The sequence below is a fragment of the Heteronotia binoei genome, chromosome 8 (assembly GCF_032191835.1).
Source record: "Heteronotia binoei isolate CCM8104 ecotype False Entrance Well chromosome 8, APGP_CSIRO_Hbin_v1, whole genome shotgun sequence".
Taxonomy (NCBI): domain Eukaryota; kingdom Metazoa; phylum Chordata; class Lepidosauria; order Squamata; family Gekkonidae; genus Heteronotia; species Heteronotia binoei.
Genome location: NC_083230.1, coordinates 124,680,020 through 124,704,452, shown reverse-complemented (window position 1 = coordinate 124,704,452; position 24,433 = coordinate 124,680,020). Strand labels below are relative to the sequence as shown.

The following is a 24,433-nucleotide window of genomic DNA, read 5'->3' as shown; positions in this document are numbered from 1 at the left end:
CTCCTATCCTTCATTATTTCCTATGGAAGGAAGGCATTTAAAAGATGTGCGGTCCCTTCAAATGTGATGGCCGGAACTCCCTTTGGAGTTCAATTATGCTTGTCACACCCTTGCTCCTGGCTCCACGTCCAGTTTCCTGGCTCCACCCCCAACATCCCCAGATATTTCTTGAATTGGACTTGGCTACCCTACCTGATCCAGATATTGGCTAGGGACCTTTGATCCTTTGCGTCATTCCATGTTGCTGAGCCAGCATGCACCTGGCAACCAGGCAGTTGTTTATTCAACATTGTGCACGTTATTTATAGCTTTTCTTGGCGAGAAGGCAGATTACGCCGTGTAAATCGGCGCAGTCAACAGAGTCAGACTTCTGATATGCAAAGCTAATAGGATTTGGGTTACAGAAATCTGCAAACAATGCAGAAATATTAGCCGTGAGACGTTAAGGACGCCAAAAGGTGGGATTACATAGGTAGATAGCAGAACAGCGAGGGCAAGATAATTCCTACAGCAAACAGAAGATATATACTGCGCACACCGTATTGCAGCCCGCAGTGCTATTTCCGTTATTAAATCAACTTGTGTTTTTATGTATTTTACTGTATAAATTATTAATGTATTTTAAACGGATTTATTGTTAGAGTTTTATGTTGTAAGCCGCCCTGAGCCCGCTTCGGTGGGGTAGGGCGGGATATAAATTTAAAAAAATAAATAAAAATAAATAAATCAACTTCTCGAATGATGTTGCAAAAATGCCTTGCAGAACGATTCTGTTCTGTGTTGTCTGCAGAAGGGCAGGCCTAACTAACTGCGCCCGCTTTCGCGGGGAGGGTGGGATATAAATCAAATCATTAAATGAAATGAAATAACTAGGGTTGCCAATCCCCAGGTGGGGGCAGGGGATCCTCCAGTTTGGAGGCCCTCCCCCCCCCCCCGCTTCAGGGTCATCAGAAAGCGGGGGAGGGAAAGGCCTACTGGGCACTTAATTATTCCCTATGGAGACTGATTCCCATACGGCATAATGGAGAATTCATCTGTGGGTATTTGGGGCTCTGGGGAGGCTGTTTTTTCCAAAAAAAATAGAGACACCCAATTTGCAGCATAGCATTCTGCCCCTCTCCTCAAAATACCCTCCAAGTTTCAAAAGGATTAGACCAGGGGGTCGAATTGTATGAGCCCCAAAAGAAGGTGCCCCTATCCATTATTTCTAACGGAGAGAAGGCATTTAAAAGGTGTGCCGTCCCTTTAAATGTAATGGCCAGAATTCCCTTTGGAGTTCAATCGTGCTTGTCACACCCTTGCTCCTGGCTCCACCCCCAATGTCTCCTGGCTCCACCCCCAAAGTCTGCAGATATTTCTTGAATTGGACCTGACAACCCTGAGGCTTGTCTCGATGTCTGAAATCAGCCTCTGGCCAGTCACGCAGTCTCGGCCGGACCCACCTCATAGGGTTGTTGTGAGGATAAAATTGATGTAGCCAATCCTCCTGGAGCTTACAGTAGGTCTTGTACTAAGAGCCCTGTAAGCTCTTGGAGGATTGGCTACACCAGGGAGGCGTGGCCTAACATGCAAATGAGCTCCTGTTACAAAAAGAGCCCGGGAGACGACCAAAAAGTCAGTCCCGGTTTGTGACAGAGAGGGAGGCAGTGGCCATTTGGGAAACCAATTTCTGACTCTCTGAGGCCTTGAAGACACTGTGGGGTTGACTTGACAGCAAATTAAAAAAATTGGTGAGAAAGGCGGGATATAGTTGAAGCTTCTTCCTTCCCATTCCTCTTTAGTTCCTTCCAGTTTACGTTCAGGGGTTTAAACGTGTCCCAGATACCTTGTCATAGAATCATAGAGTTGGAAGTGGTCCCAGGGTCATTTAGTCCAACCCTTGCACAATGCAGGAAACTCACAAACTCCTCCGCCTAAATTCACAGGATCTTCATTGCTGTCAGATGGCCTTCTAGCCTCTGTTTAAAAACCTCCAAGGAAGGAGAGCCCACCACCTCCTGAGGGACCCCCTGCACAATGCAGGAAACTCAGAAATACCTCCCCCTAAATGCACAGGATCTTCATTACTGTCAGATGGCCATCCAGTCTCTCTTTGAAAACCTCCAAGGAAGGAGAGCCCACCACCTCCCGAGGAAGCCTGTTCCACTGAGGAACCACTCTAACGGTCAGGAAGTTCTTCCTGATGTTGAGCCGCAAACTCTCTTGATTTAATTTCAACCCATTGGTTCTGATCCTACCTTCCGATGCCACAGAAAACAATCCCACCCCATCCTCTAGAGGACAGCCCTTCAAGGACTTGCAGATGGTGATCCAATAACCTCTCACCCCCTCCTCTCCAGGCTAAACATCCCCAGCTCCTTCAACCTTTACTCATAGGACTCGGTCTCCAGACCCCTCACCATCTTTGTCGCCCTCCTCTGCACCCGTTCCAGCTTGTCTCTATCCTTCTTAAAATGTGGTGCCCAAAACTGAACGCAATACTCCAGGCGAGGTCTCTCCAGAGCAGAATAAAGCGATACCATCACGTCACGTGATGTGGACACTAGACTTCTGTTGATACAGCCCCGAGACAGAGCCATGATCCGTTTTGTAAAGGTATTACAAGAAATATGCGTGCATAATTTGTTTTTTGTTTTTCTCTTTCTCTCTTTCCCCCTTTCCCCCACAAACGCAGGGAATATCCGGGAAGCGGGAACTTGATCACTTTCGCTCAGTTCTTATTCATCGCCATTGAGGGCTTCGTCTTTGAAGCCGACTTTGGAAGGAAGCGGCCGGCTATACCGATCAGGTATTGTAGATCTTAAGACAGGGGTCCCCTGTCTTTTTTGAGCCCAGAATTCTGACACAGAGCAGTGGTCCCAATCACCCAGTGGCTGCCACATAAGGAGAAGCAGATCACAAAATGGATATATTGTCTGAGTTATGTATGGGTTGCTTTGAGACTGTAGAAGGGGTAGACACATATATGTTAGGGTTACCAGGTCCAAGTCGAGAAATATCTGGTGACTTTGGGGGCGGAGCCAGGAGACTTTGGAGGTGGAGCCAGGAGCAAGGTTGTGACAAGCATCACTGAACTCCCGAGGGAGTTCTGGCCATCTTATTTAAAGGGACCGCACCCCTTTTAAATGCCTTCCCTCCGTTGGAAATAATGAAGGAGAGGGGCACCTTCTTTTTGGGGCTCATAGAATTGGACCCCCCTGGCCCAATCCTTTTGAAACTTGGAGGGTGCTTTGAGAAGAGCCACTGGATGCTATGCTGAAAATTGAGTGCCTTTACCTCAAAAAACAGCCCCCAAGCCCCAGATACCCGCAGATCAATTCGCTATTAAACCCTATGGGAATCGGTCTTCATAGGGAATAACGTCCAGCAGACATTTCCCTCCCCTTCCCCCTTTCTGATGACCCTGAAGTTGGGGGAGGGTCTCCAAACCGGGGGATCCCCAGCCCCCACCTGGGGATTGGCAACCCTTTATATATGTGTGTGTGGAATTCTAGCAGGAGCTCCTTTGCATATTAGGCCTCACACCCTTCATGTAGCCAATCCTCCAAGAGCTTACAAGGCTCTTTTTTGTAAGCTCTCAGAGGATTGGCTGCATCAGGGGGGTGCGTGGCCTAATATGCAAAGGAGCTCCTGCTAGAATGCCACCCCTCTGTTTGTGTATGTTCTTTATTTCTTAAGCTTTTCCTTTCTATTCTCAATGTCTGTATCCTGTAAATCAGAATAAAAATCTTTGAAACGGATGGTTGGTCGGGGACTTGCCCAGTCTCAAATACCCACCTCCAAAAGCTCACAGGAACATTTCTTGTATTTGCATTTCAGGTACTACCTGATCATGGTGGCCATGTTCTTCACAGTCAGTGTGGTGAACAACTACGCCCTCAACTTGAACATTGCCATGCCGCTGCACATGATCTTTAGATCGGTGAGTCCTGTCCTTTTGCGCTAGAGTTGCCAAATGCTGTCTGGCAGACAGTGGGAGGGTTGTGGTGGTGGGGGGGAGCATCCTGGGAGAAAAACAGATTAAAAAATAAGGCCTTGGCTACTTACAGGAAGTTCGGATCACAGAGTCCTAGCGCTTCCCAGAAGTGACAAGGGTGGCTCTAGCAATTGCCTGAAACTCTGTGATAAGATTACCATAGAGTTGCTGGAGATGGCTAAAGCTGCCCTTTGTCACTTCCTGGTAGCTCTAGGAATCATTACGAACTCTGTGATCGGAACTTCCTGTGAGTAGTTTAGACCTTATGTTTCTTTTTTTTTAATTTTGCTCCTGAGGAAGATCTCACCCCTCCCCTTTGGCCTCAGTTTCCTCTCATGGGTCAGCTGGCCATTGGCCACAGACAAAGGCCACAATTGCCTGGTGGTCTCCCACCAAAAGAGAACATAAGAACATAAGAGAAGCCATGTTGGATCAGGCCAATGGCCCATCCAGTCCAACACTCTGCGTCACACAGTGGCAATTTTTTTTTGTGGCTAATAGCCACTGATGGACCTCTGCTCCGTATTTTTATCTAAACCCCTCTTGAAGGTGGCTATGCTTGAGGCCGCCACCACCTCCTGTGGCAGTGAATTCCACATGTTAATCACCCTTCGGGTGAAGAAGTACTTCCTTTTATCCGTTTTAACCCGTCTGCTCAGCAACTTCATCAAATGCCCACGAGATCTTGTATTGTGAGAAAGGGAGAAAAGAACTTCTTTCTCTACTTTCTCCATCCCGTGCATAATCTTGTAAACCTCTCTCATGTCACCCCGCAGTTGACATTTCTCCAAGCTAAAGAGCCCCAAGCGTTTCAACCTTTCTTCATAGGGAAAGTGTTCCAGCCCTTTAAGAGGCAAATGTGAATTTTATTTTATGTGTTATTTTATTTTATGCCTCTTTTATTTTAGGGCTCTTTAGCTTGGAGAAACGTCGACTGAGGGGTGACATGATAGAGGTTTACAAGATAATGCATGGGGTGGAGAAAGTAGAGAAAGAAGTACTTTTCTCTCCCTTTCTCACAATACAAGAACTCGTGGACATTCGATGAAATTGCTGAGCAGACAGGTTAAAATGGATAAAAGGAAGTACTTCTTCACCCAAAGGGTGATTAACATGTGGAATTCACTGCCACAGGAGGTGGTGGCGGCCACAAGCATGGCCACCTTCAAGAGGTGGTTAGATAAAAATATGGAGCAGAGGTCCATCAGTGGCTATTAGCCACAGTGTGTGTGTGTGTGTGTGTGTATATATATAAATTTTTGCCACTGTATGACACAGAATGTTGGACTGGATGGGCCATTGGCCTGATCTAACATGGCTTCTCTTATGTTCTTATTGGAGCATAAACTTTTTGGGGTGGAATCAGACTACAGTCCAGCTATTTCAGCATTTTTATTCTCTAGGAGCCAGTAAAGTGTGACTTGGTGGGCAGAGCACGAAGGTGAAGGCCTTCATTTCTGCATGGCATATGCTGTTCACAAGATATACTGCCTCGGACCTTGGAGGTTCCATTCAGCCATCACAGCTTAACAGCTGTCGGTAGAAGTCTTCTGCATGAATTCATCTAATCTTTTTTTTTGGGGGGGGGGGGGACACTGAGCTGGATAGCCAGTTCACCATCCAGACCCCATCTACTGTCAGTAGAAGGCTCAAATCCACCTGTTTTTCAGAGAGGGCATTTTCCACAGGGACACACTACGGGGTGGCCAGACTTGCTTAACGTATGAGCTCCATCAAATAAACGTCAGATGTTTGAGAGCTGCAAGACATGAATGCCAGGCGTTTAAGAACTGGGAGGCAGGCAGGAAGGAAGGAAATGGATGAGGGAGGGGAAAGAAAGCAACTTTTAACTTTTAATGCATTCTTCAAGCTGCCAGCTGGCTTGGCTTGGAGATACAAGATTTAAAGATACAAATGCCTTCTCCAAGCCAGCCAACGGGGGCTTCAAGAGCCACCTTATGTGTGAAAGAGCCACAGTTTGCCCGCCCCTGCACTGCAGCCCCCGCCCCCTTCTTTGAACACATGAAGCTGCCTTGTACTGAATCAGACCCCCCCCCCCTTGGTCCATCAAAGTCAGCATTGTCTACTCAGACTGGCAGCAGCTCTCCAGGGTCTCAAGTGGAGATTTTTCACGCCTATTTGCCTGGACCCTTTTCAGTTGGAGATGCCGGGGATTGAAACTGGGACCTTCTCCTTACCAAGCGGATGCTCTACCACTGAGCCACCATCCCTCCCCTGCTCTCCAGGGTCTCAAGCTGAGGTTTTCCACACCCATTTGCCTGGACCCTTTTTAGTTGGAGATGCCGGGGATTGAACCTGGGACCTTCTGCTTACCAAGCAGATGCTCTACCACTGAGCCACCGTCCCTCCCTTTAAGTCAGTCTTGTCCACTCAGACTGGCAGCGGCTCTCCAGGGTCTCAAGCTGAGGTTTTTCACGCCTACGTGCCTGGACCCTTTTTAGTTGGAGATGCTGGGGATTGAACCTGGGACCTTCTGCTTACCAAGCAGATGCTCTACCACTGAGCCACCGTCCCTCCCTTTAAGTCAGTCTTGTCCACTCAGACTGGCAGTGGCTCTCCAGGGTCTCAAGCTGAGGTTTTTCACGCCTACATGCCTGGACCCTTTTTAGTTGGAGATGCCGGGGATTGAACCTGGGATCTTCTGCTTATCAAGCAGATGCTCTACCACTGAGCCACTGTCCCTCCCCTGACTGGCAGTGGCTCTCCAGGGTCTCAAGCTGAGGTTTTTCATGCCTACTTGCCTGGACCCTTTTTAATTGGTGATGCCGGAGATTGAACCTGGGACCTTCTGCTTACCAAGCAGATGCTCTACCACTGAGCCACCGTCCCTCCCCAATATGGAGCATGGAAGCCCTCCCTCTATTGAACAAAAACTTGTTGCCTAATTAGAAAACGGGTAACCAACTTTGTGTTCACTGCTTTCTCTGCTCCTCCTTCCCCCTCCCCGCCTTTCAGGGGTCTTTGATAGCTAGCATGGCGCTGGGCATCGTTATTTTGAAGAAAAGGTAAGCGGCGTTTCCTGGCTTTGTGGCATCCTCCTTCTATACCATCTTAAATTATTATTGGGCAGAGTGGCAAGTTGCTAGGATATCCCCACAGTCACTAGTGAGAAACACAGAGCATCCCTGACAAGTGTTTGTCCAGCCAGTTTGATGTAGGAGAGCCAGTTTGGTGTAGTGGTTAAGTGCGCGGACTCTTATCTGGGAGAACCAGGTTTGATTCCCCACTCCTCCACTTGCAGCCGCTGGAAAGGCCTTGGGTCAGCCAATAATAATAATAATAATAATAAATTTTATTTATATCCCACCCTCCCCACCGAAGCAGGCTCAGCCATAGCTCTGGCAGAGGTTGTCCTTGAAAGAGCAGCTGCTGTGAGAGTCCTCTCAGCCCCACCCACCTCACAGGGTATCTGTTGTGGAGGAAAAAGATATAGGAGATTGTAAGCCGCTCTGAGTCTCTGATTAAGAAAGAAGGGTGGGGTATAAATCTGCAGCCTTCTTCTTCATCTTCTTCTGTCATCTGCTTCCTTCTCTTGCTTCCTGCTGCATCACAGTTTGCTTTGCCAGGCTTGCTCAATCGCACAGCAGAGCTACTGAGCCAATCCTCTCTTCCTTCTATGGTTTGCACCTCCCCTTCCTGGTCCCCTCTGGCTGTTTCCTTGCTTCCCCAGGGGACCAAGAGGGGAGGAGTTTCAACCAATAGAAGGAAGAGAGGCTTAGCTCAGTAGCTCTGCTGTGTGATTGAGAGAGCCTGGCAAAGCAAGCTATCCATCCCACCCTTCCTCCCCAAGGAAGGAACCTCAGCCAATGGAGAAAATAGAGGCCTTGCTTTGTACCCCCTTGAAATGGCAGCTGCTTTGAGAGCCCTCTCAGCCCCACCCACCTCACAGGGTGTCTGTGTGAGGGAGGAAGGTAAAGGAGATTGTGAGCCGCTCTGAGACTCTGAGATTAGGAGTGGAGGGTGGGATATAAATCCAATATCTTTTTCTTCTTCAATCCAAGGTGACAGTTGGTTGGTACCTTGGGAAGCCAAACCGTGCCATTTGCCCACTGATTTGGTTGGTTGTGCCCCTGCAGATTCCTCCACTGATTCCCTGCCGCCGTCACGATCACACCTCCAAACCCCCTGGCGTGAGCGCCACTAGCTTTGCTTTCTCGAAATGATAACCTCGTCTCTCTCTCTTCACACGCAGGTACAGCATCTACAAATACACCTCCATAGCCCTCGTGTCTCTGGGCATCTTCACTTGCACCTTAATGTCTGCAAAGCAAGTGGTAAGGACTTCTGTGTACCCCCCCACCACATACGCCTGCTGATGTGATCTTGGTCAGCCAGAAGTTCCCTCAAAGCCATTCTGCTCAAGAGCAGTTTCTGTCAGAGCTCTCTCAGCCCCACCGACCTGTTGTGGGAAAGGAGATTTGTAAGTGGCTCTGAGACTCCTTTGGCTAGGAAAGGGCAGGGTATAAATCCAATCTCTTCTCTTCTTCCCTTGGTGGACGTGCAAAACTTAAATTTGGTGACTATCTGCTCCTTTCTCTCTCTTTTCTTCTGCATCACAGCTTGCTTTGCCAGGCTTGCTGAATCGCACAGGAGCTACAGAGCAAAAACTCTGTTTTCTCTGTTGGCTGAGGCTCCACCCATAGGGAGGAAGGGGGGAGAGACAAAGCTTGCTTTTTCAGGCTCTCTCGATCGCACAGCAGAGCTACTGAGCCAAGCCTCTCTTCCTTCTTTTGGCTGAGGCTCCCTCCCTTCCTGGTCCCCTGGGGAAGGAAGGAAAGAGCCAGAGCTTCCTTTGCCCGGTTCCCTGGATCCCATGGGAGAGATACAAAGAAAGCACCTTTAAGACCAACAAGTGCTAATGTTTTAAACGTGTTTTAAGTTGTTTTTTTTTTAAAGAAATCTTTGTGTTTGTCTATGTCCTTTAAAAAGTTTACATCCCTGCTACCTAGTCTTAAATAGGTACGTACACACATGGCCCGGCCCGACATGATCTGACCCGGCAAGGTCTCATTTATGTCAGATCCGGCTCTCATAACAAATGAGTTCGACACCCTTGTAAAATCGTATATGTCCTATACTTGTTTGAGGGCGGGCTTGGACCAGCCGACTTATTCTCTTTCACTCTTGCGTCTGCAGAGTTCCGATTCAAGCAGAAGCGAAGAGGACGACAGCATCTCTACTTTCTTGTGGTGGTTGCTAGGTGAGTAACTGCCTGTCTTGCAAACAGTTCATGTTACCGAAGGGGGAACCTGGTTCTGGGAATTTGTGGTGGCAGATTGGCTAGTGCCGAGGGCATCACAACCCATTCTTCCTTGGAATGTATCTGTGACTCTTTTTAAAACGGGAGGGGTTGTTTTGTTGGGTTGGGTGGGTTTGTTGTTTGTGGGGTTTTTTGGCTTTTTTGTTGTTGTTCCTTAACCAAAGTAACAAACAGTCTTGTAGGATTGTACATAGCTGCTTGCTTGGTCACTTGTAGTTGCATATGAACATCTGAAGCTGCCTACTACTGAATCAGATCCTGGGTCCATCGAAGTCAATGTTGTCTACTCAGACTGGCAGCGGCTCTCCAGGGTCTCAAGCAGAGGTTTTTCACACCTCTTTGCCTGGACCTTTTTTTGGAGATGCCGGGGATTGAACCAGGGACCTTCTGCTTACCAAGCAGATGCTCTACCACTGAGCCACCGTCCCTCCCTAAAGAGAGGTAGAATTGCCAACCTCCTGCTATTTCAGTTGGTCTCCAGGGAACCAAGATCAGTCCCCCTGGAGAAAATGGCTGCTTTGGAAGGTGGCCTCTATGGCATTATACTCGGCTGAGGTCCCTCCCCTCCCCAAACCCCGCCCTCCCAAGGCTCCGCCCCCAAAATCTTCAGCTGTGTCCCAACCCAGTAATATATTAGATAAAAATATAAATCCAACAGGTTCCGATATGTAAATACGGAACAATACAAAAAAGAAAGGCATTGATCCAAAAGCAAATGTATTTCTCTGTGGCTCCGTGGAACGATGGTTGGGGAAAGATCAGGCTGACGAAGGGACAAGGAACGAAACCGTAATTTGACCTAGGAGTACGGTCCCCTTTCTCTCTCCAGTGGAGTTTTTGGGATTCCCTGGCAGCAGCACAGAAGATGACAGGACATAGAGACATGCTTCGCCCCATAGGTGGAGTTGTGTGGACTTTTTTATTGTTAGACTTTTGCGATTGTGTTTTGTAACAGGCTGCTATTCTGGAAGCATTATTCTGTTTAAATCAGGGGTGTCAAACATGTGGCCCACGGGCCAGACAGGCCCGCAGAGGGCTCCAATCAGGCCCTCCAGCAACTGGCTGTTATCTGCTTCATTTTCCCTTGCCTGCTTCTTTTGGTCACCATTTTGTGTTTCTCCCCGGATAAGCCAGAGCAGCAAAGCAGCCTTTCCCTCTCCCCCCTCCCTTTTCCCAAAGGGAGGAAGAGGGAGGAACAGCCTCAGCCAATGAGGGAACTTGGCTCTATAGCTCTGCTGGTTGATTAACTTTGCCAGGCTCAATTAATCAGTTCCTGAGACAAGCCTCTCTTCCTTCTAATGAATGACTGAGGCTCCTCCCCCTCCTCTTGACCTGGGGAAGGAAAGAAAGAGCCAGAACTTCCTTTGCCAGTCCCCACCATCAGGAGAGCTACAAAGAATGCTTTTAAGTCTAGCAATGTTTTCGTGAAGGTATGAGCTTTTTGCCTTACTACAGAGAGAGAGAGAGAGAGAGAGAGAGAGAGAGATCTGTTGGGCTTGTTATGGGTGTAATTGGGTTCCCCTCCTCTTTTTCGCTGTACTCATGCCCTCCAGTCTTTCTCAATAGGAAAGCATGTGAACTACTTAGAAGAGAAATATCAGCATTAGGCTGAGAGTGTGTTCCACCCCAGGTTTACCCAGCAAATTTTCCTTATTTTTTTCTTTCACATTTCCTTTGAATTGGGGGTCTTGAATGTAGACTTCTTAGATAGTAGGCTGACACTGACCACTGTACATGGCTGTCTCTCTGTTCTTGTAGTTGTTTTTTTTTGGGGGGGGGGGATGTTGTATTTTTTTTTTTAGTTGTAGTCATTTTTCTGAGGAAAATGACAGTTTTGTAGACAAGCACATAGCCCCCAGTCTGTGCCATGGTGCCTTCACATGTTCTTGACTAGTACGTGAAACAACTTCTGTACAAAAGCTCACAATGCCCAGCCGCTTCATGTTCCACTGGGTCTTAGGCTCAAAGCATTGACTATGAGATGTCTGTAATGTATGTCAATGAATCAAAAGTAGGTTTGCAACTTACAGATGTGCACACCTGAACAGCACCTATTCAAGACTGGTACAGCACAGACATTCTCTGCAGTTTTTGATGCAATAATTCATAGCAAGAGGTGACATTTATCAGAGACTCTCAAACAAAATATTGTAAGCCCGCTAATATTTGAAGCATGTTTTATTTTAAGCAAAAAACCCTTTTAATTGTGTGTCTGTGCCCTTTATAAAGTTTATATTTCCACTACCTGGCATTACATTTTATGATACACATGGCTCAGCCCAACATTTATGCCAAATCCGGCTCCTCATAACAAATGAGTTCGACACCCCTGGTTTAAATGTTGAGAGAGCCAGTTTGGTGTAGTGGTTAAGTGTGTAGACTCTTATCTGGGAGAACCAGGTTTGATTCCCCACTCCTCCACTTGCACCTGCTGGAATGGCCTTGGGTTAGCCATAGCTCTCTTATCTGGAAGAACCGGGTTTGATTCCCCACTCCTCCACTTTCAACTGCTGGAATGGCCTTGGGTTAACCAGAGCTCTGGCAGAGCTGTCCTTAAAGGGCAGCTGCTGGGAGAGCCCTCTCAGCCCCACCCACCTCACAGGGTGTCTGTTGTGGGGGAGGAAGGTAAAGGAGATTGTGAGCCGCTCTGAGACTTTTCAGAGTGGAGGGCGGGATATAAATCCAATATCTTCTTCTTCTATCTTCTTTGTTACTAAAATATATGTTTGTATATGCTTTGGTGTGATAAGTATATTTACAGTGTTGATTGTATTGTTCCATGTTCCAACCCAGAGCTGGCAACCCTACTTGTACGTGACCCTGCCATTTTGTGGTTGCCGCCTCCTCTGGCAGCCATTTTGTGGCTGCACACACTATGTTGTGTCAGAATTCTAAGGGTGCCCACAGGCTCCAAAAGGTTGGAGATCCCTACTGTAGGCTATACCTGGATTCTTCCATCCTTCGCAATCCTTTCAGCCAAAGAATTCAAATTCTGATTCCAGTTAATTGCCTTGTTCGCTATAATCTTAAGATGGCGTGTCTATCTTTGCTTTCATAAAAGACTAGGAAACCTCGGCAGTACTTACTCATTTAAATGTTTGTTCATCATCATAGTGGATTCTTTTTAAAAAAAAATAAATAAAATCGATTTTAAAAATAGCAGAACTGCTGTGGGGACGGGATGCAGGTTGGTGATGTTTCAGTTACTAGCCAGTTGGTGCTGTGCAAATATGATTCCTGCTGTGAATGGGCAGAACTGGTTCCCCGTGAGCTTGGTCTCGGTTGGACAATTGTGTATGGCTTGCTGGGTGTGCTCTCGGGCAACGTATAGCTGTGCAGGTCCTTGGGGGGGGGGCGGGGCTGTGCGGGTCCTCCTTGAATGTTCTTTCCGACCGCAGGATGTTCCTGCTCAAACCAGGATGTAAAGCCCGTTCATGCCGGTGTTGTGTTGCAGGCATCGCGGCCCTAACTTTCGCCCTCCTGATGTCTGCTAGGATGGGGATCTTCCAGGAGACGTTGTACAAGCAGTTTGGCAAACATTCGAAAGAAGCCCTCTTCTACAATGTAAGCGCCTGAAATCCTTTTATTGCAGCGGCAGCCAGACTCTTTTGGTCTTAAGCGCGTGATGCAGTTTTATTGTCGACACAGGTTGGCAGCAGCTTTCTGATGATGATGATATTGGATTTCTATCCAGCCCTCCACTCCCAAGAGTCTCAGAGCAGCTCACAATCTCCTTGACCTTCCCCCCCCACCCACAACAGACACCCTGTGAGGTAGATGAAGATATTGGATTTATATCCCGCCCTCCACTTCGAAGAGTCTCAGAGCGGCTCACAATCTCCTTTCCCTTCCTCCCCCACAACAGACACCCTGTGAGGTAGATGAAGATATTGGATTTATATCCGGCCCTCCACTCCGAAGAGTCTCAGTGCGGCTCACAATCTCCTTCACCTTCCTCCCCCACAACAGACACTCTGTGAGGTAGATGAAGATATTGGATTTATATCCCGCCCTCCACTCTGAAGAGTCTCAGAGCGGCTCACAATCTCTTTTCCCTTCCTCCCCCACAACAGACACCCTGTGAGGTAGATGAAGATATTGGATTTATATCCCGCCCTCCACTCCGAAGAGTCTCAGCGCTGCTCACAATCTCCTTTCCCTTCCTCCCCCACAACAGACACTCTGTGAGGTAGATGAAGATATTGGATTTATATCCCGCCCTCCACTCCAAAGAGTCTCAGCGCGGCTCACAATCTCCTTCACCTTCCTCCCCCACAACAGACACTCTGTGAGGTAGATGAAGATATTGGATTTATATCCTGCCCTCCACTCTGAAGAGTCTCAGAGCGGCTCACAATCTCCTTTCCCTTCCTCCCCCACAACAGACACTCTGTGAGGTAGATGAAGATATTGGATTTATATCCCGCCCTCCACTCCAAAGAGTCTCAGCGCGGCTCACAATCTCCTTCACCTTCCTCCCCCACAACAGACACTCTGTGAGGTAGATGAAGATATTGGATTTATATCCTGCCCTCCACTCTGAAGAGTCTCAGAGCAGCTCACAATCTTCTTTACCTTCCTCCCCCACAACAGACACCCTGTGAGATGGGTGGGGCTGAGAGGGCTCTCCCAGCAGCTGCCCTTTCAAGGACAACCTCTGGTAAAGCTATGACTGACCCAAGGCCATTCCAGCAGCTGCAAGTGGAGGAGTGGGGAATCAAACCCAGTTCTCCCAGATAAGTGAGCTATGGGTGACCCAAGGCCCTTCCAGCAGTTGCAAGTGGAGGAGTGGGGAATCAAACCCGGTTCTCCCAGATAAGAGAGCTCTGGCTGACCCAAGGCCATTCCAGCAGCTGCAAGTGGAGGAGTGGGGAATCAAACCCGGTTCTCCCAGATAAGAGAGCTCCGGCTGACCCAAGGCCCTTCCAGCAGGTGCAAGTGGAGGAGTGGGGAATCAAACCCGGTTCTCCCAGATAAGAGAGCTCTGGCTGACCCAAGGTCATTCCAGCAGCTGCAAGTGGTGGAGTGGGGAATCAAACCCGGTTCTCCCAGATAACAGAGCTCTGGCTGACCCAAGGCCCTTCCAGCAGGTGCAAGTGGAGGAGTGGGGAATCAAACCCGGTTCTCCCAGATAAGAGTCTGCACACTTCACCACTACACCAAACTGGCTCTCCTTCTCTTTCTGGGGTCTCAGGCAGAGGTTTTTCCCTTTACCTGATCCCTTTAAACTGGAGATGCCGGGGATTGAACCTGGGACCTTCTGCAGGCCGAGCAGATGATGCATCACTAAACCATGGCCAATGTATACCCCATTTTTCTTACTCATGGGGACCCAGAGTTGGCTTCCTTTCTTTATTTGATCCTCACAATGACCAGTCATTTAATGATTGCTTTTATCACTCTTACTGCCGATTTGCTGCAGCCCCGTATCGAACATCACGTATGAGAAGTGTAGATGGGCCTTTCCCAGGTCACGTTTCAATGCCCCCCCTTCTAATGTGTTGCAAGGAAGGTTTTTTTGCTCACCTATCAAGAGCCCCGCGGCACAGAGTGTTAAAAGCTGCAGTACTGCCGTCCTAACCTCTGCTCATGACCTGAGTTCGATCCCTGGTGGAAGCTGGGTTTTCAGGTAGCTGGCTCGAGGTTGACTCAGGCTTCCATCCTTCCGAGGTCAGTAAAATGAGTACCCAGCTTGCTGGACGGAAAGTGTCGATGACTGGGAAAGGCAATGGCAAACCTCCCCGTAAAAAGTCTGCCGTGAAAACGTTGTGAGAGCAACACCCCAGAGTCGGAGGCGACTGGTGCTTGCACAGGGGAGACCTTTCCTATCCACCAAAGAAGAGCCCCGTGGTGCAGGGTGGGAAAGCTGCAGTACTGCATTCCAAACTCTGCTCACGACCTGAGTTCAATCCTGGCGGAAGCTGGGTTCAGATAGCCGGCTCGAGGTTGACTCAGCCTTCCATCCTTCCGAGGTCAGTCAAATGAGTCCCCAGCTTGCTGGGGGGGAAGTGTAAAAGACTGGGGAAGGCAATGGCAAACCACCCCATAAAAAAGTCTGCCGTGTAAACATCGTGAAAGCAATGTCACCCCAGAGTCAGAAATTACTGATGTTTGCACTGGAGACTACCTTTACCTTTTCCCTTTATCCACCAAAGATGCTGTATATTCTTAGAAAATGATGTTGAAACTGTTACTCATGTTCTTTTACATTGTAAGCTTTATTCCGGAGAGAGGCATCAGTTAATATTTCCATTACTCTCTAAATTTAAACCTCTGGCTAATGGTCTGAAATTTTCAGATGTCGCGCTACTGAAATACTTATTGGAAGATACTAAGACGTCCGTAACTCAGGCAGTAGCAAAATATCGGGGGTTTTAGCCATATATAAGCCGTTTTTAACAAAGTAGAGATGGTTAATAGTGCCATTTTAAAAGTTTAAACATCGGTGGAGTTTGAATATGAGAATGCTTTTATGTAGTCCGAAATTGTGGTCTGTGACTACAATTTTTTGTGCATTGTTATTGCTGGTCTATTGACTGTAATGAATTGAGAAACTGAGATCTTACTGCCTTTGTTTTAATTGCTTTAATTATGTTGTCATCCGTCCAGACCCTGCTTGTGGGGTAGGGCGGAATATAAAATCTCCTAAATAAATAAATAAAATAGGCTAGGCTGAGGCTGTGTGAGCGGCCCAATATTATCCTGCAAGCTTCTGTAGCACAGTGTGCGATTGGAAGCCGAGTCTTCTGGATTGTATTTGAAGGTGACAGAAAAAGCAATGTGAACTTGGTAGGGTTAAAGAACCTGATGAACAAGTTAAGGGATCGCTTGATCCCTTCAATAGATGGAAGTGCTAGTATTGGTGAAGCAATAATTAATTTGAGAACCAGTCTGGTGCCGTGGTTAAGTGCGCGGACTCTTACCTGGGAGAACCGGGTTTGATTCCCCACTCCTCCACTTGCACCTGCTGGAATGGCCTTGGGTCAGCCATGGCTCTTGCAGGAGTTGTCCTTGAAAGGGCAGCTTCTGGGAGAGCTCCCTCAGCCCCACCCACCTCACAGGGTGTCTGTTGTGGGGGAAGAAGATAAAGGAGATTGTGAGCCGCTCTGAGACTCTGATTCAGAGAGAAGGAAAGGAAAGGTCCCCTGTACAAGCACCAGTTGTTTCCGACTCTGGGGTAATGTCACTTTCACAACTTTTTCACAGCAGACTTTTTATGGGGTGGTTTGCCATTGCCTTCCCCATTCTTTTACACTCCACGCCCCCCCCCCCAGCAAGCTGGGTACTCATTTTACCGACCTCGGAAGGATGGAACACTGAGTCAACCTTGGGCCAACTACCTGAATCCGCCGGAATTGAACTCAGGTTGTGAGCAGAGAGTTCAAACCACAGTAATGCAGTACTGCTGCTTTACCACTCTGCGCCACGAGGCCGCATTCAGAGAGAAGAGTGGGGTATAAATCCAATATCTTCTTCTTTGAGGGCCAGTTTGGTGTAGTGCTTAAACGTGCAGACTCTTACCTGGGAGAACCAGGTTTGATTCCCCACTCCTCCACTTGCAGCTGCTAGAACGGCCTTGGGTCAGCCAGAGCTCTCTTATCTGGGAGAACCGGGTTTGATTCCCCACTCCTCCACTTGCACCTGCTGGAATGGCCTTGGGTCAGCCAGAGCTCTCTTATCTGGGAGAACCGGGTTTGATTCCCCACTCCTCCACTTGCAGCTGCTGGAATGGCCTTGGGTCAGCCAGAGCTCTCTTATCTGGGAGAACCGGGTTTGATTCCCCACTCCACTTGCAGCTGCTGGAATGGCCTTGGGTCAGCCATAGCTTTCTTATCTAGGAGAACCGGGTTTGATTCCCCACTCCTCCACTTGCAGCTGCTGGAACGGCCTTGGGTCAGCCAGAGCTTTCTTATCTGGGAGAACCGGGTTTGATTCCCCACTCCTCCACTTGCAGCTGCTGGAATGGCCTTGGGTCAGCCATAGCTGTAGCAGAGCTGTCCTTGAAAGGGCAGCTTCTGGGAGAGCTCTCTCAGCCCCACCTGCATCACAGGGTTTGATTCCTCACTCCTCCACTTGCAGCTGCTGGAATGGCCTTGGGTCAGCCGTAGCTCTGGCAGAGGTTGTCCTTGAAAGGGCAGTTTCTGGGAGAGCTCTCTCTGCCCCACCCATCTCACAGGATGTCTGTTGTGGGGGAAGAAGATAGAGGAGATTGTGAGCCGCTCTGAGACTCTGATTCAGAGAGAAGGGCGGGGTATAGATCTGCTGTTTTCTTCTTCATAAAAATGTTTCAAATGATTTAGCTACGGGGGGACACTAACCTCTCATTCAGGCCCCTGCTCCGAGTCTCCCTCTGGTGTCCTTCCTAAAGTTGTTCTTCTTTCCGACAGCATGCTCTGCCCATCCCCGGCTTCCTTCTCCTGGCTCCAGACATCTACAGGCACGCGATGCTCTTCAGCCAGTCTGGTAAGCTGATGCTTTTCAAGGTTTGGCCTGTATTGCTTGGATCTCCCCGATCCCTTAAGGTGGATATTGAGTCTGGCTTCCTATTGTTTGTTTAGTTATTTAAAATGTTTGTTAAAAAGGTCAAGGTAGTCCCCCGTGCAAGCACCGTTCATTTCTGACTCTGGGGTGACATTGCATCACGACGTTTACACGGCAGACTTTTGACGGGGTGGTTTGCCCTTGCCTTCCCCAGTCATCTACACTCCCCCCCCCCCCCCGCAGCAAGCTGGGTCTTCATTTTACCGACCTCGGAAGGATGGAAGACTGAGTAAACCTGGAGCTGGCTACTTGAACCCAGCTTCCGCCGGGATCGAACTCAGGTCGTGAGCGGAGCATTCGGACTACAGTACTGCAGCTTTTCCACTCTGCGCCACGGGGCTGCTATAATGTTTGTTAGCCGCCTTTTTCCCCTTAAGGAGTTCGAGGCAGCTCATTATGTTAATAAAAGACGTAGGGCGGAGTACATGGAAAACAACAGCAGCAATATAAAACCAAACTTTAAAATCGCAATTTAGGGCTGCTTGAGTCAGATGCAGTCTAAAATACAGATCTCTTGCACGCGCCGCAAGAAATCCACTATTGTTTAAGGTGTCGCGTTTTTCCATTTTTTGGCTACTACCATTCTAGCTGCCGCACACAAATATTCCAATAGTTCCAAGCTGTGAGGTTTAGGTACATGCTGAGGCCAAATGTTCAAAACTGGAAATTCAAAATGGAAAGGAAGGGTTAATTTTGTGATTTTTTACCCATTTCATTAAATATCGATACCCAGAATAGTTGTAGATACAGACGTTCCCACCATACGTGTAAGTGGTTTCCTAACCTACTGCAACCTTTGCAGCGTAAGTAAGGGGTGTCCTTATGTATGTGGTGTAATTTTTATGGAGTGTTCTACCAGCTTGATATCGTTTTAAAGAACTGAGTCCTTGTTCTCGATTTCCCAAGGATTGCCTCTCTCTTTCTCTCTCTCCTTTCAACAGAACTGTTCCAAATCCCAGCCTTGGGCTTGAGCTTGCCAATCATGTGGTTCTACCTCGTCATGAACGTCATCACTCAGTATCCTTTTGGGGGGCCGCTTGGGGAGAGGGGGGCACACCTGAGGTAAATTTTCTACTGCTTTCCTCTGGGCTTCTCTGGTGGCCATCCCCATATGTGCTCGCTGCCTATTCTTTTATTAGTAGGCCAAGTCTCAGTGCCTCTGAGTGGCAGAGAGCCAGTTTGGTGTAGTGGTTAAGAGCGCGGACTCTAATCTGGAAGAACCAGGTTTGATTCCCTGCCGCGCCACATGCAGCTGCTGGTGTGACCTTGAGTCAGTCACAAGTTCTTTCAGAGCTGTTCTCTCACAAGCAGTTTTTGTCAGAGCTCTCTCAGCCCAACCTGCCTCACAGGGTTTCTGTTGTGGGGAGGGGAAGGGAAATGTAATTGTAAGACTCCTAGTGAAGGGCAGGGTATGAATCCTCTCTTTCTTCTTCTTCTGGATCTGTCCACTGATGCGCAGCTGGTACAAATCTTCCTTCTTAAAGGATGATGGAAAAGATCAGTTACATGTTCTGTGTGTTGGCGGGGAATGCATGTTGTTACGAGACATCAGGCATGGGTAAAGGAAGACGTGTTCCCCCCACCCCTTGCGAGCCAGTTTAGTGTAGAGGTTAAGTACACAGACTCTGAGAGAACCAGGTTCGATTCCCCACTTGTCCACATGCCCCTGCTGATGTGACCTTGAATCAGTCACAAGTTCTCGCAAAGCTGTTCCTCTCAAGAGCAGTTTCTGTCAGAGCTCTCTCAGCCCCAGGTTGTTTGTTGTGGGGAGGGGAAGGGAAAGGAGATTTGTAAGCTGCTCTGAGACTTTTTTGGGTAGTGAAGGGCAGGATATAAATCCAACCTCTTCTTCCTCCTCTTCTTCTTGTTTGTCCTGGAAAGGGTCATTTAGATTTCTGAATGGGGGCTAATTTGTTTCTCCTCTGCCACTCAGAGCATATCCGGCACAAACATCTGTTTCCAGTATGCTCCTTGCCTAAATGATCAATAGCATTAGGGAAAGCGGGAGCATATTTGTATCTTTTATTGAAACATAAAATAGCATCAGATTTGTAAAAAGGTGTAGGCCACCTTTTTGAGGCCTTTGGAATTCTGACACATTCACAAAATGGCCGCTGTGGGATGCAGAGCCAGCCACAAAATGGCTGCCACAGCTTTCTTTCAGTTATACCGTGAAGACCCTTGTGTTATATCAGCAGTGGTTGCCAAAGAAGCATTTCTTTAAAATCTGCCCATCCAATCAAATCTCTGCTGGCCAATAGCCTTACCTGGCCTGGCCCATTTTCTAAAACCACTTGGCAGGCACCTGGAAACGTGGTGGTGTCACCTACTGGCACTATGTTGTGGCTCCCTGATGTAAGCCCTTCCTTGAAGTCAACACACTGTTGGTGCCCAGTCCCTTCTGTCCCTTTCAAATGCAATTTTGGGCTGTATCAACAGAAGTATAGTGTCCAGATCAGGGTCACTTTTAGGGGAGGGACAGTGGCTCAGTGGTAGAACATCTGCTTGGTAAGCAGAAGGTCCCAGATTCATTCCCTGGTATCTCCAACTAAAAAGGGTCCAGGCAAGTAGGTGTAAAAAACCTCAGTGGAGAGCCACTGCCAGTCTGAGTAGGCAATACTGACTTTGATAGACCGAGGGTCTGATTCAGTAGAAGGCAGCTTCATAGGTTCATACTCTGCTCTGGTAAGACCTCACCAGGAGTCTTGTGTTCAGTTTTGGGCACCACATTTTAAGAAGGATATAGACAAGCTGGAATGGGTCCAGAGGAGGGCGACAAAGATGGTGAGGGGTCTGGAGACCAAGTCCTATGAAGAAAGTATTGGTGGTGCATGTGCAGAGTGCAAAACAGAGAACTGCCCAAGAGTATACTCTGGGAAGAAGTTGAGCCACACACCAGCACCTAGTATAAAAGTAGTGTATTTACAAACTATATACAATACAACTAGTGCGGTGAATAACATTAAACTGAGTGACAAAGTGCTATGCCAGGAACCAATTCTCGACTGAGAGAAATACTGTCTGGCACAGTAGTCCTTATATATACAGCACAGCCAATCACGGCAGTCCATACAGTTGCTGACTTCAGCAGGTGCTTTCCCCTGGTTACAGTCCAGCCAGAACCAGCTCACTCCCAAGGTTGATCTGATCTGACCTGTCAGATACTGTCACTGTAGATCCACCTGCTGCTTCGTGCTTCTGTCATGCTGTGGAAGGAGGACTCAATATACTGACAGAAAGGCTGAAGGAGCTGGGGATGTTTAGCCTGGAGAGGAGGGGCCTTAGAGGTGATAGGATCACCATCTTCAAGTACTTGAAGGGCTGTCATCTAGAGGATGGAGTGGAATTGTTTTCTGTGGCCCTAGAAGGTAGGACCAGAACTAATGAGTTGAAATTAAATCAAAAGAGTTTCTGGCTCAACATTAGGAAGAACTTCCTGGCGGTTAGTGTCAGCGAAGGGTTCATTGAAGTTCAGAAAATGATCAGACTTGTCTTTGTCTAAAACTAAGTTTCATTTATTGTTACAACAATGTTACTCTCTGCACATGGTCTTTGAAAGTGATAGCGATTGAAGCAAAGCATTGGTCTTTATGGACATACATCAAAGCATTGGGGGTTTAAATCACTTCCCATAATAAAGTTCCAGTTGGGCTATTGAAAATAACCATTTCACACAATCTTATCTCCCACACATGCAAACGGTGCCTTCCTCCCCTGCGGTGTCCTTGCTCGGCGCTCCCAGGCGCTTGGGAAGCGGCTAGATGTTTGCACTTCAAAGACCTTGCTAGCCTTTGGCGCCTAAATCACTCTTCCCTTCCCCCCCCCCCCTACATTCTATACTGGCATAGGTGTTAGTAAGGTAAAAGCTAGCAGGGTTAGTTAACAGTAAATAGACATTTATAACAGCATGGATTACTTCAGTGAACATGAGCTGACAGAGCGGTTCCTCAGTGGAACAGGCTTCCTTGGGAGGTGGTGGGCTCTCCTTCCTTGGAGGTTTTTCAACAGAGGCTAGATGGCCACCTGACAGCACTGAGGATCCTGTGAATTTAGGGGGAGGTGCTTGTGAGTTTCCTGCATTGTGCAGGGGTTGGACTAGATGACCCTGGAGGTCCCTTACAACTCTATGATTCTTTCTTTTTCCAAATTGGCATTTTTCTGTTCAAATGCTGACCTGTTGGCTCTTTACCCCTCCCTCTCCTGCTCCAAGTGTCCTTTTTTGGTGTCCCCTTAACTCTGCCTCTCTCAGATACGTTTGCATACGGGGCGTCTTCATCTTGACTACCGAGTGCACCTCCCTGACCGTCACGCTCGTGGTAACGCTCCGGAAGTTCGTCAGCCTCATCTTCTCCATCCTATACTTCAGGAACCCCTTCACCACCTGGCACTGGATTGGCACCCTCTTTGTCTTCGTGGGGACTCTGATGTACACCGAGGTGTGGAATTCTCTGGGTCTTCGGATGGATGTGAAGAAAAAGCTGGACGACTTGAAGCAGGAGTGATTCCGGACTCCGCTGGAAAGCTCACGATGACTGCTGCACTGAACGAGAGACTTTTTCTTTTCCTGCTGAGGATTTCTATAGCACAGGACAGAAAATTCCCTTCTTGTGGAAGTCGGGGATTGGTTTTTGTAATACAAAAAAATAACTGATCTTGGCTATGCCAAGCAGCTGAGTGAATCCCCTGCAGTGGGGAAAATGCTTTTCAACTCCAAGGGATTTTGACAAGGGGAAACATGTCGCGGTTTCGACCGAGATCGGTCCGAGTCTTATCTCACATTTGTTTTGTTCGCACCCGATAGCCGCTCGTTGCAGGGCCAGCTTCGTGTCTCGTTCGTGCTGTGTGGTCCGTACAGCGAATATTCTGGGTGATTCGTAGCATACACTTTTTTTTTAGTTGTTAAGTACATTTGACCGGTGGCCTTGTGGTGCAAGAACCCTGTGTTCATTGTGCTCTTGATAGGGGTTGGATTCTCTTGCGGCAGGTTGCATCTTTGTGAGGCGAGGATGCAGTCAAAGAAATGGCTCGCTGCGTAAAACTCGTGTGGGGTTTACAGCATGGCAAAGTAGCCACTTGTGTAGAATATTGTCGAATTCTTTATAGGTTTTCTTATTTTCACTCTAGTTTTCCCGACACTACTCTGCCTTCAAGATTTGGGCAAAGAGAGCACAGGTAGCGGTCATTTAAGGGTAGGATTTTGGGTGGTTTTTGCCTGGCAGATAGTTTCATGCTGATCAGGCAGTTTATAATTTTAAAACGTGGTTCCTCTGCTGTCAAACGTGCCTGTCACAAAATGATTTCCATCCTGTTGAGGGTGGCCTATATCTCCTATGTCTTGTCCTCCTGGGATGGTACTATCTTTTAAATACTGTAATCTTTTTGCGGCATTACTAGTTTACAGATGTCCTAGTGCTCTCTTCCTGGCCCTTGTACAATTAAAAAAAGGGGGTGGAGAAGAGATGAATAATCTCTGTGTGTAGATCTTTCTCCTTACCATATCTCTTGATTTCTGCAGTAGTTTAGCAGTACTCACAAACCTCTGGGGTGGAACCAGAGAGATATTGTGGCTGACCTGCCAAATGGAAATAATGGGGCTGCCCCACATCTGCTCCCCACCCCTATGTAGTGGTGCTCGCCATGAGATGATATAATGCTGAGTCCCCGCAACCCTTGGTTCGAATTTGGTTTTAATGATTGCTGCTTTCAGATGAAGAATTGTGAGTTTTCTGTGAAGAGGCTTGCCAGCTAAGGCAATATGCTGCCCATAGCTACAATTTCCAGGGTTCTTTAAAGGAAGCCGGGATAGTTTCAAAATTAATTTCAAATGGAGAGGGGACATACCCAGAAGGGCTTAGAAATGGAGTGAGGGGTCTAGACTATGGAGAATCAATTCGTTGTTAGATCAACTATTCCTCTTCAGGTGCCACAGAACTTTTGGAAATCCAGCAAGCTGAGATCCACTCCAGGAAGGGCACAGAATAAGCTACACTGTTCTGAGGTATTTGTGAGGTTAGTTTCTTAACCCAAGGATGCTCAAATAGGCAGATAACAGGCATATCCGGTCCAGTCACTGTCCTGAACCTTTTGCTTGGTTTGGCAAAGATAGCTGGGGCAGAAGGGGTTATCTGCTGGTTACCACCGTTTAGAAAAAAAGCTGTACAACTTCTCCTACCGCTATTTAATGATGCAGAATCCCTGCTGAGGCTGGTTTTTAACATCTCCAGCCACGAGTCGTCCCATGTATGTATACAGTATTTATATATTGCTGTCTGGCTCCTCGTGCAAATAAGTTAATTCTGCATTTGTTTCTCGTAGGTGTATACCGAGGGGTTTTGTTGTGCGTGTAATGCTGTTTTGTCTTTTTTTGAAAAAAAAAAAAGGTATAGTTTCCCGCCATGTTCATGCATATTTATGTATTGCTGTGTTTACGAGCCAGCCCAGGTGCTCTAGCGCTAGACATGAGCCGGGAGAACAAGGTTTTGCTTTTTGTGCCCATATTTATTATTACAGCTGAATGTTTAGTCCCATGTTACATTTGGCTGAATGTAGTGGGAAGCATATTCATGTTGAGGTAACGCTGGGAAATGGCCTGACAAACTTGTGTACTTCTCAAATGCAGCGGTTCTGTAGCGAAT

General features: G+C 47.8%; 1 protein-coding gene across 1 annotated transcript in view; it reads left to right on the top strand.

The window, feature by feature from the left end:
- Positions 1 to 24,194, top strand: part of SLC35B4 (solute carrier family 35 member B4) — a 31,729-nt gene extending 7,535 nt beyond the window's left edge. The window contains exons 2-10 of the mRNA XM_060246012.1: positions 2,675 to 2,788; positions 3,820 to 3,922; positions 6,953 to 7,002; positions 8,190 to 8,271; positions 9,134 to 9,197; positions 12,712 to 12,821; positions 17,645 to 17,720; positions 18,740 to 18,815; positions 22,048 to 24,194. Of these exons, the coding sequence (XP_060101995.1) occupies positions 2,675 to 2,788; positions 3,820 to 3,922; positions 6,953 to 7,002; positions 8,190 to 8,271; positions 9,134 to 9,197; positions 12,712 to 12,821; positions 17,645 to 17,720; positions 18,740 to 18,815; positions 22,048 to 22,300 (928 nt within the window). The 3' untranslated portion in view covers positions 22,301 to 24,194. The remainder of the gene's footprint in view (positions 1 to 2,674; positions 2,789 to 3,819; positions 3,923 to 6,952; positions 7,003 to 8,189; positions 8,272 to 9,133; positions 9,198 to 12,711; positions 12,822 to 17,644; positions 17,721 to 18,739; positions 18,816 to 22,047) is intronic.
- Positions 24,195 to 24,433: the final 239 nt, after the last annotated feature.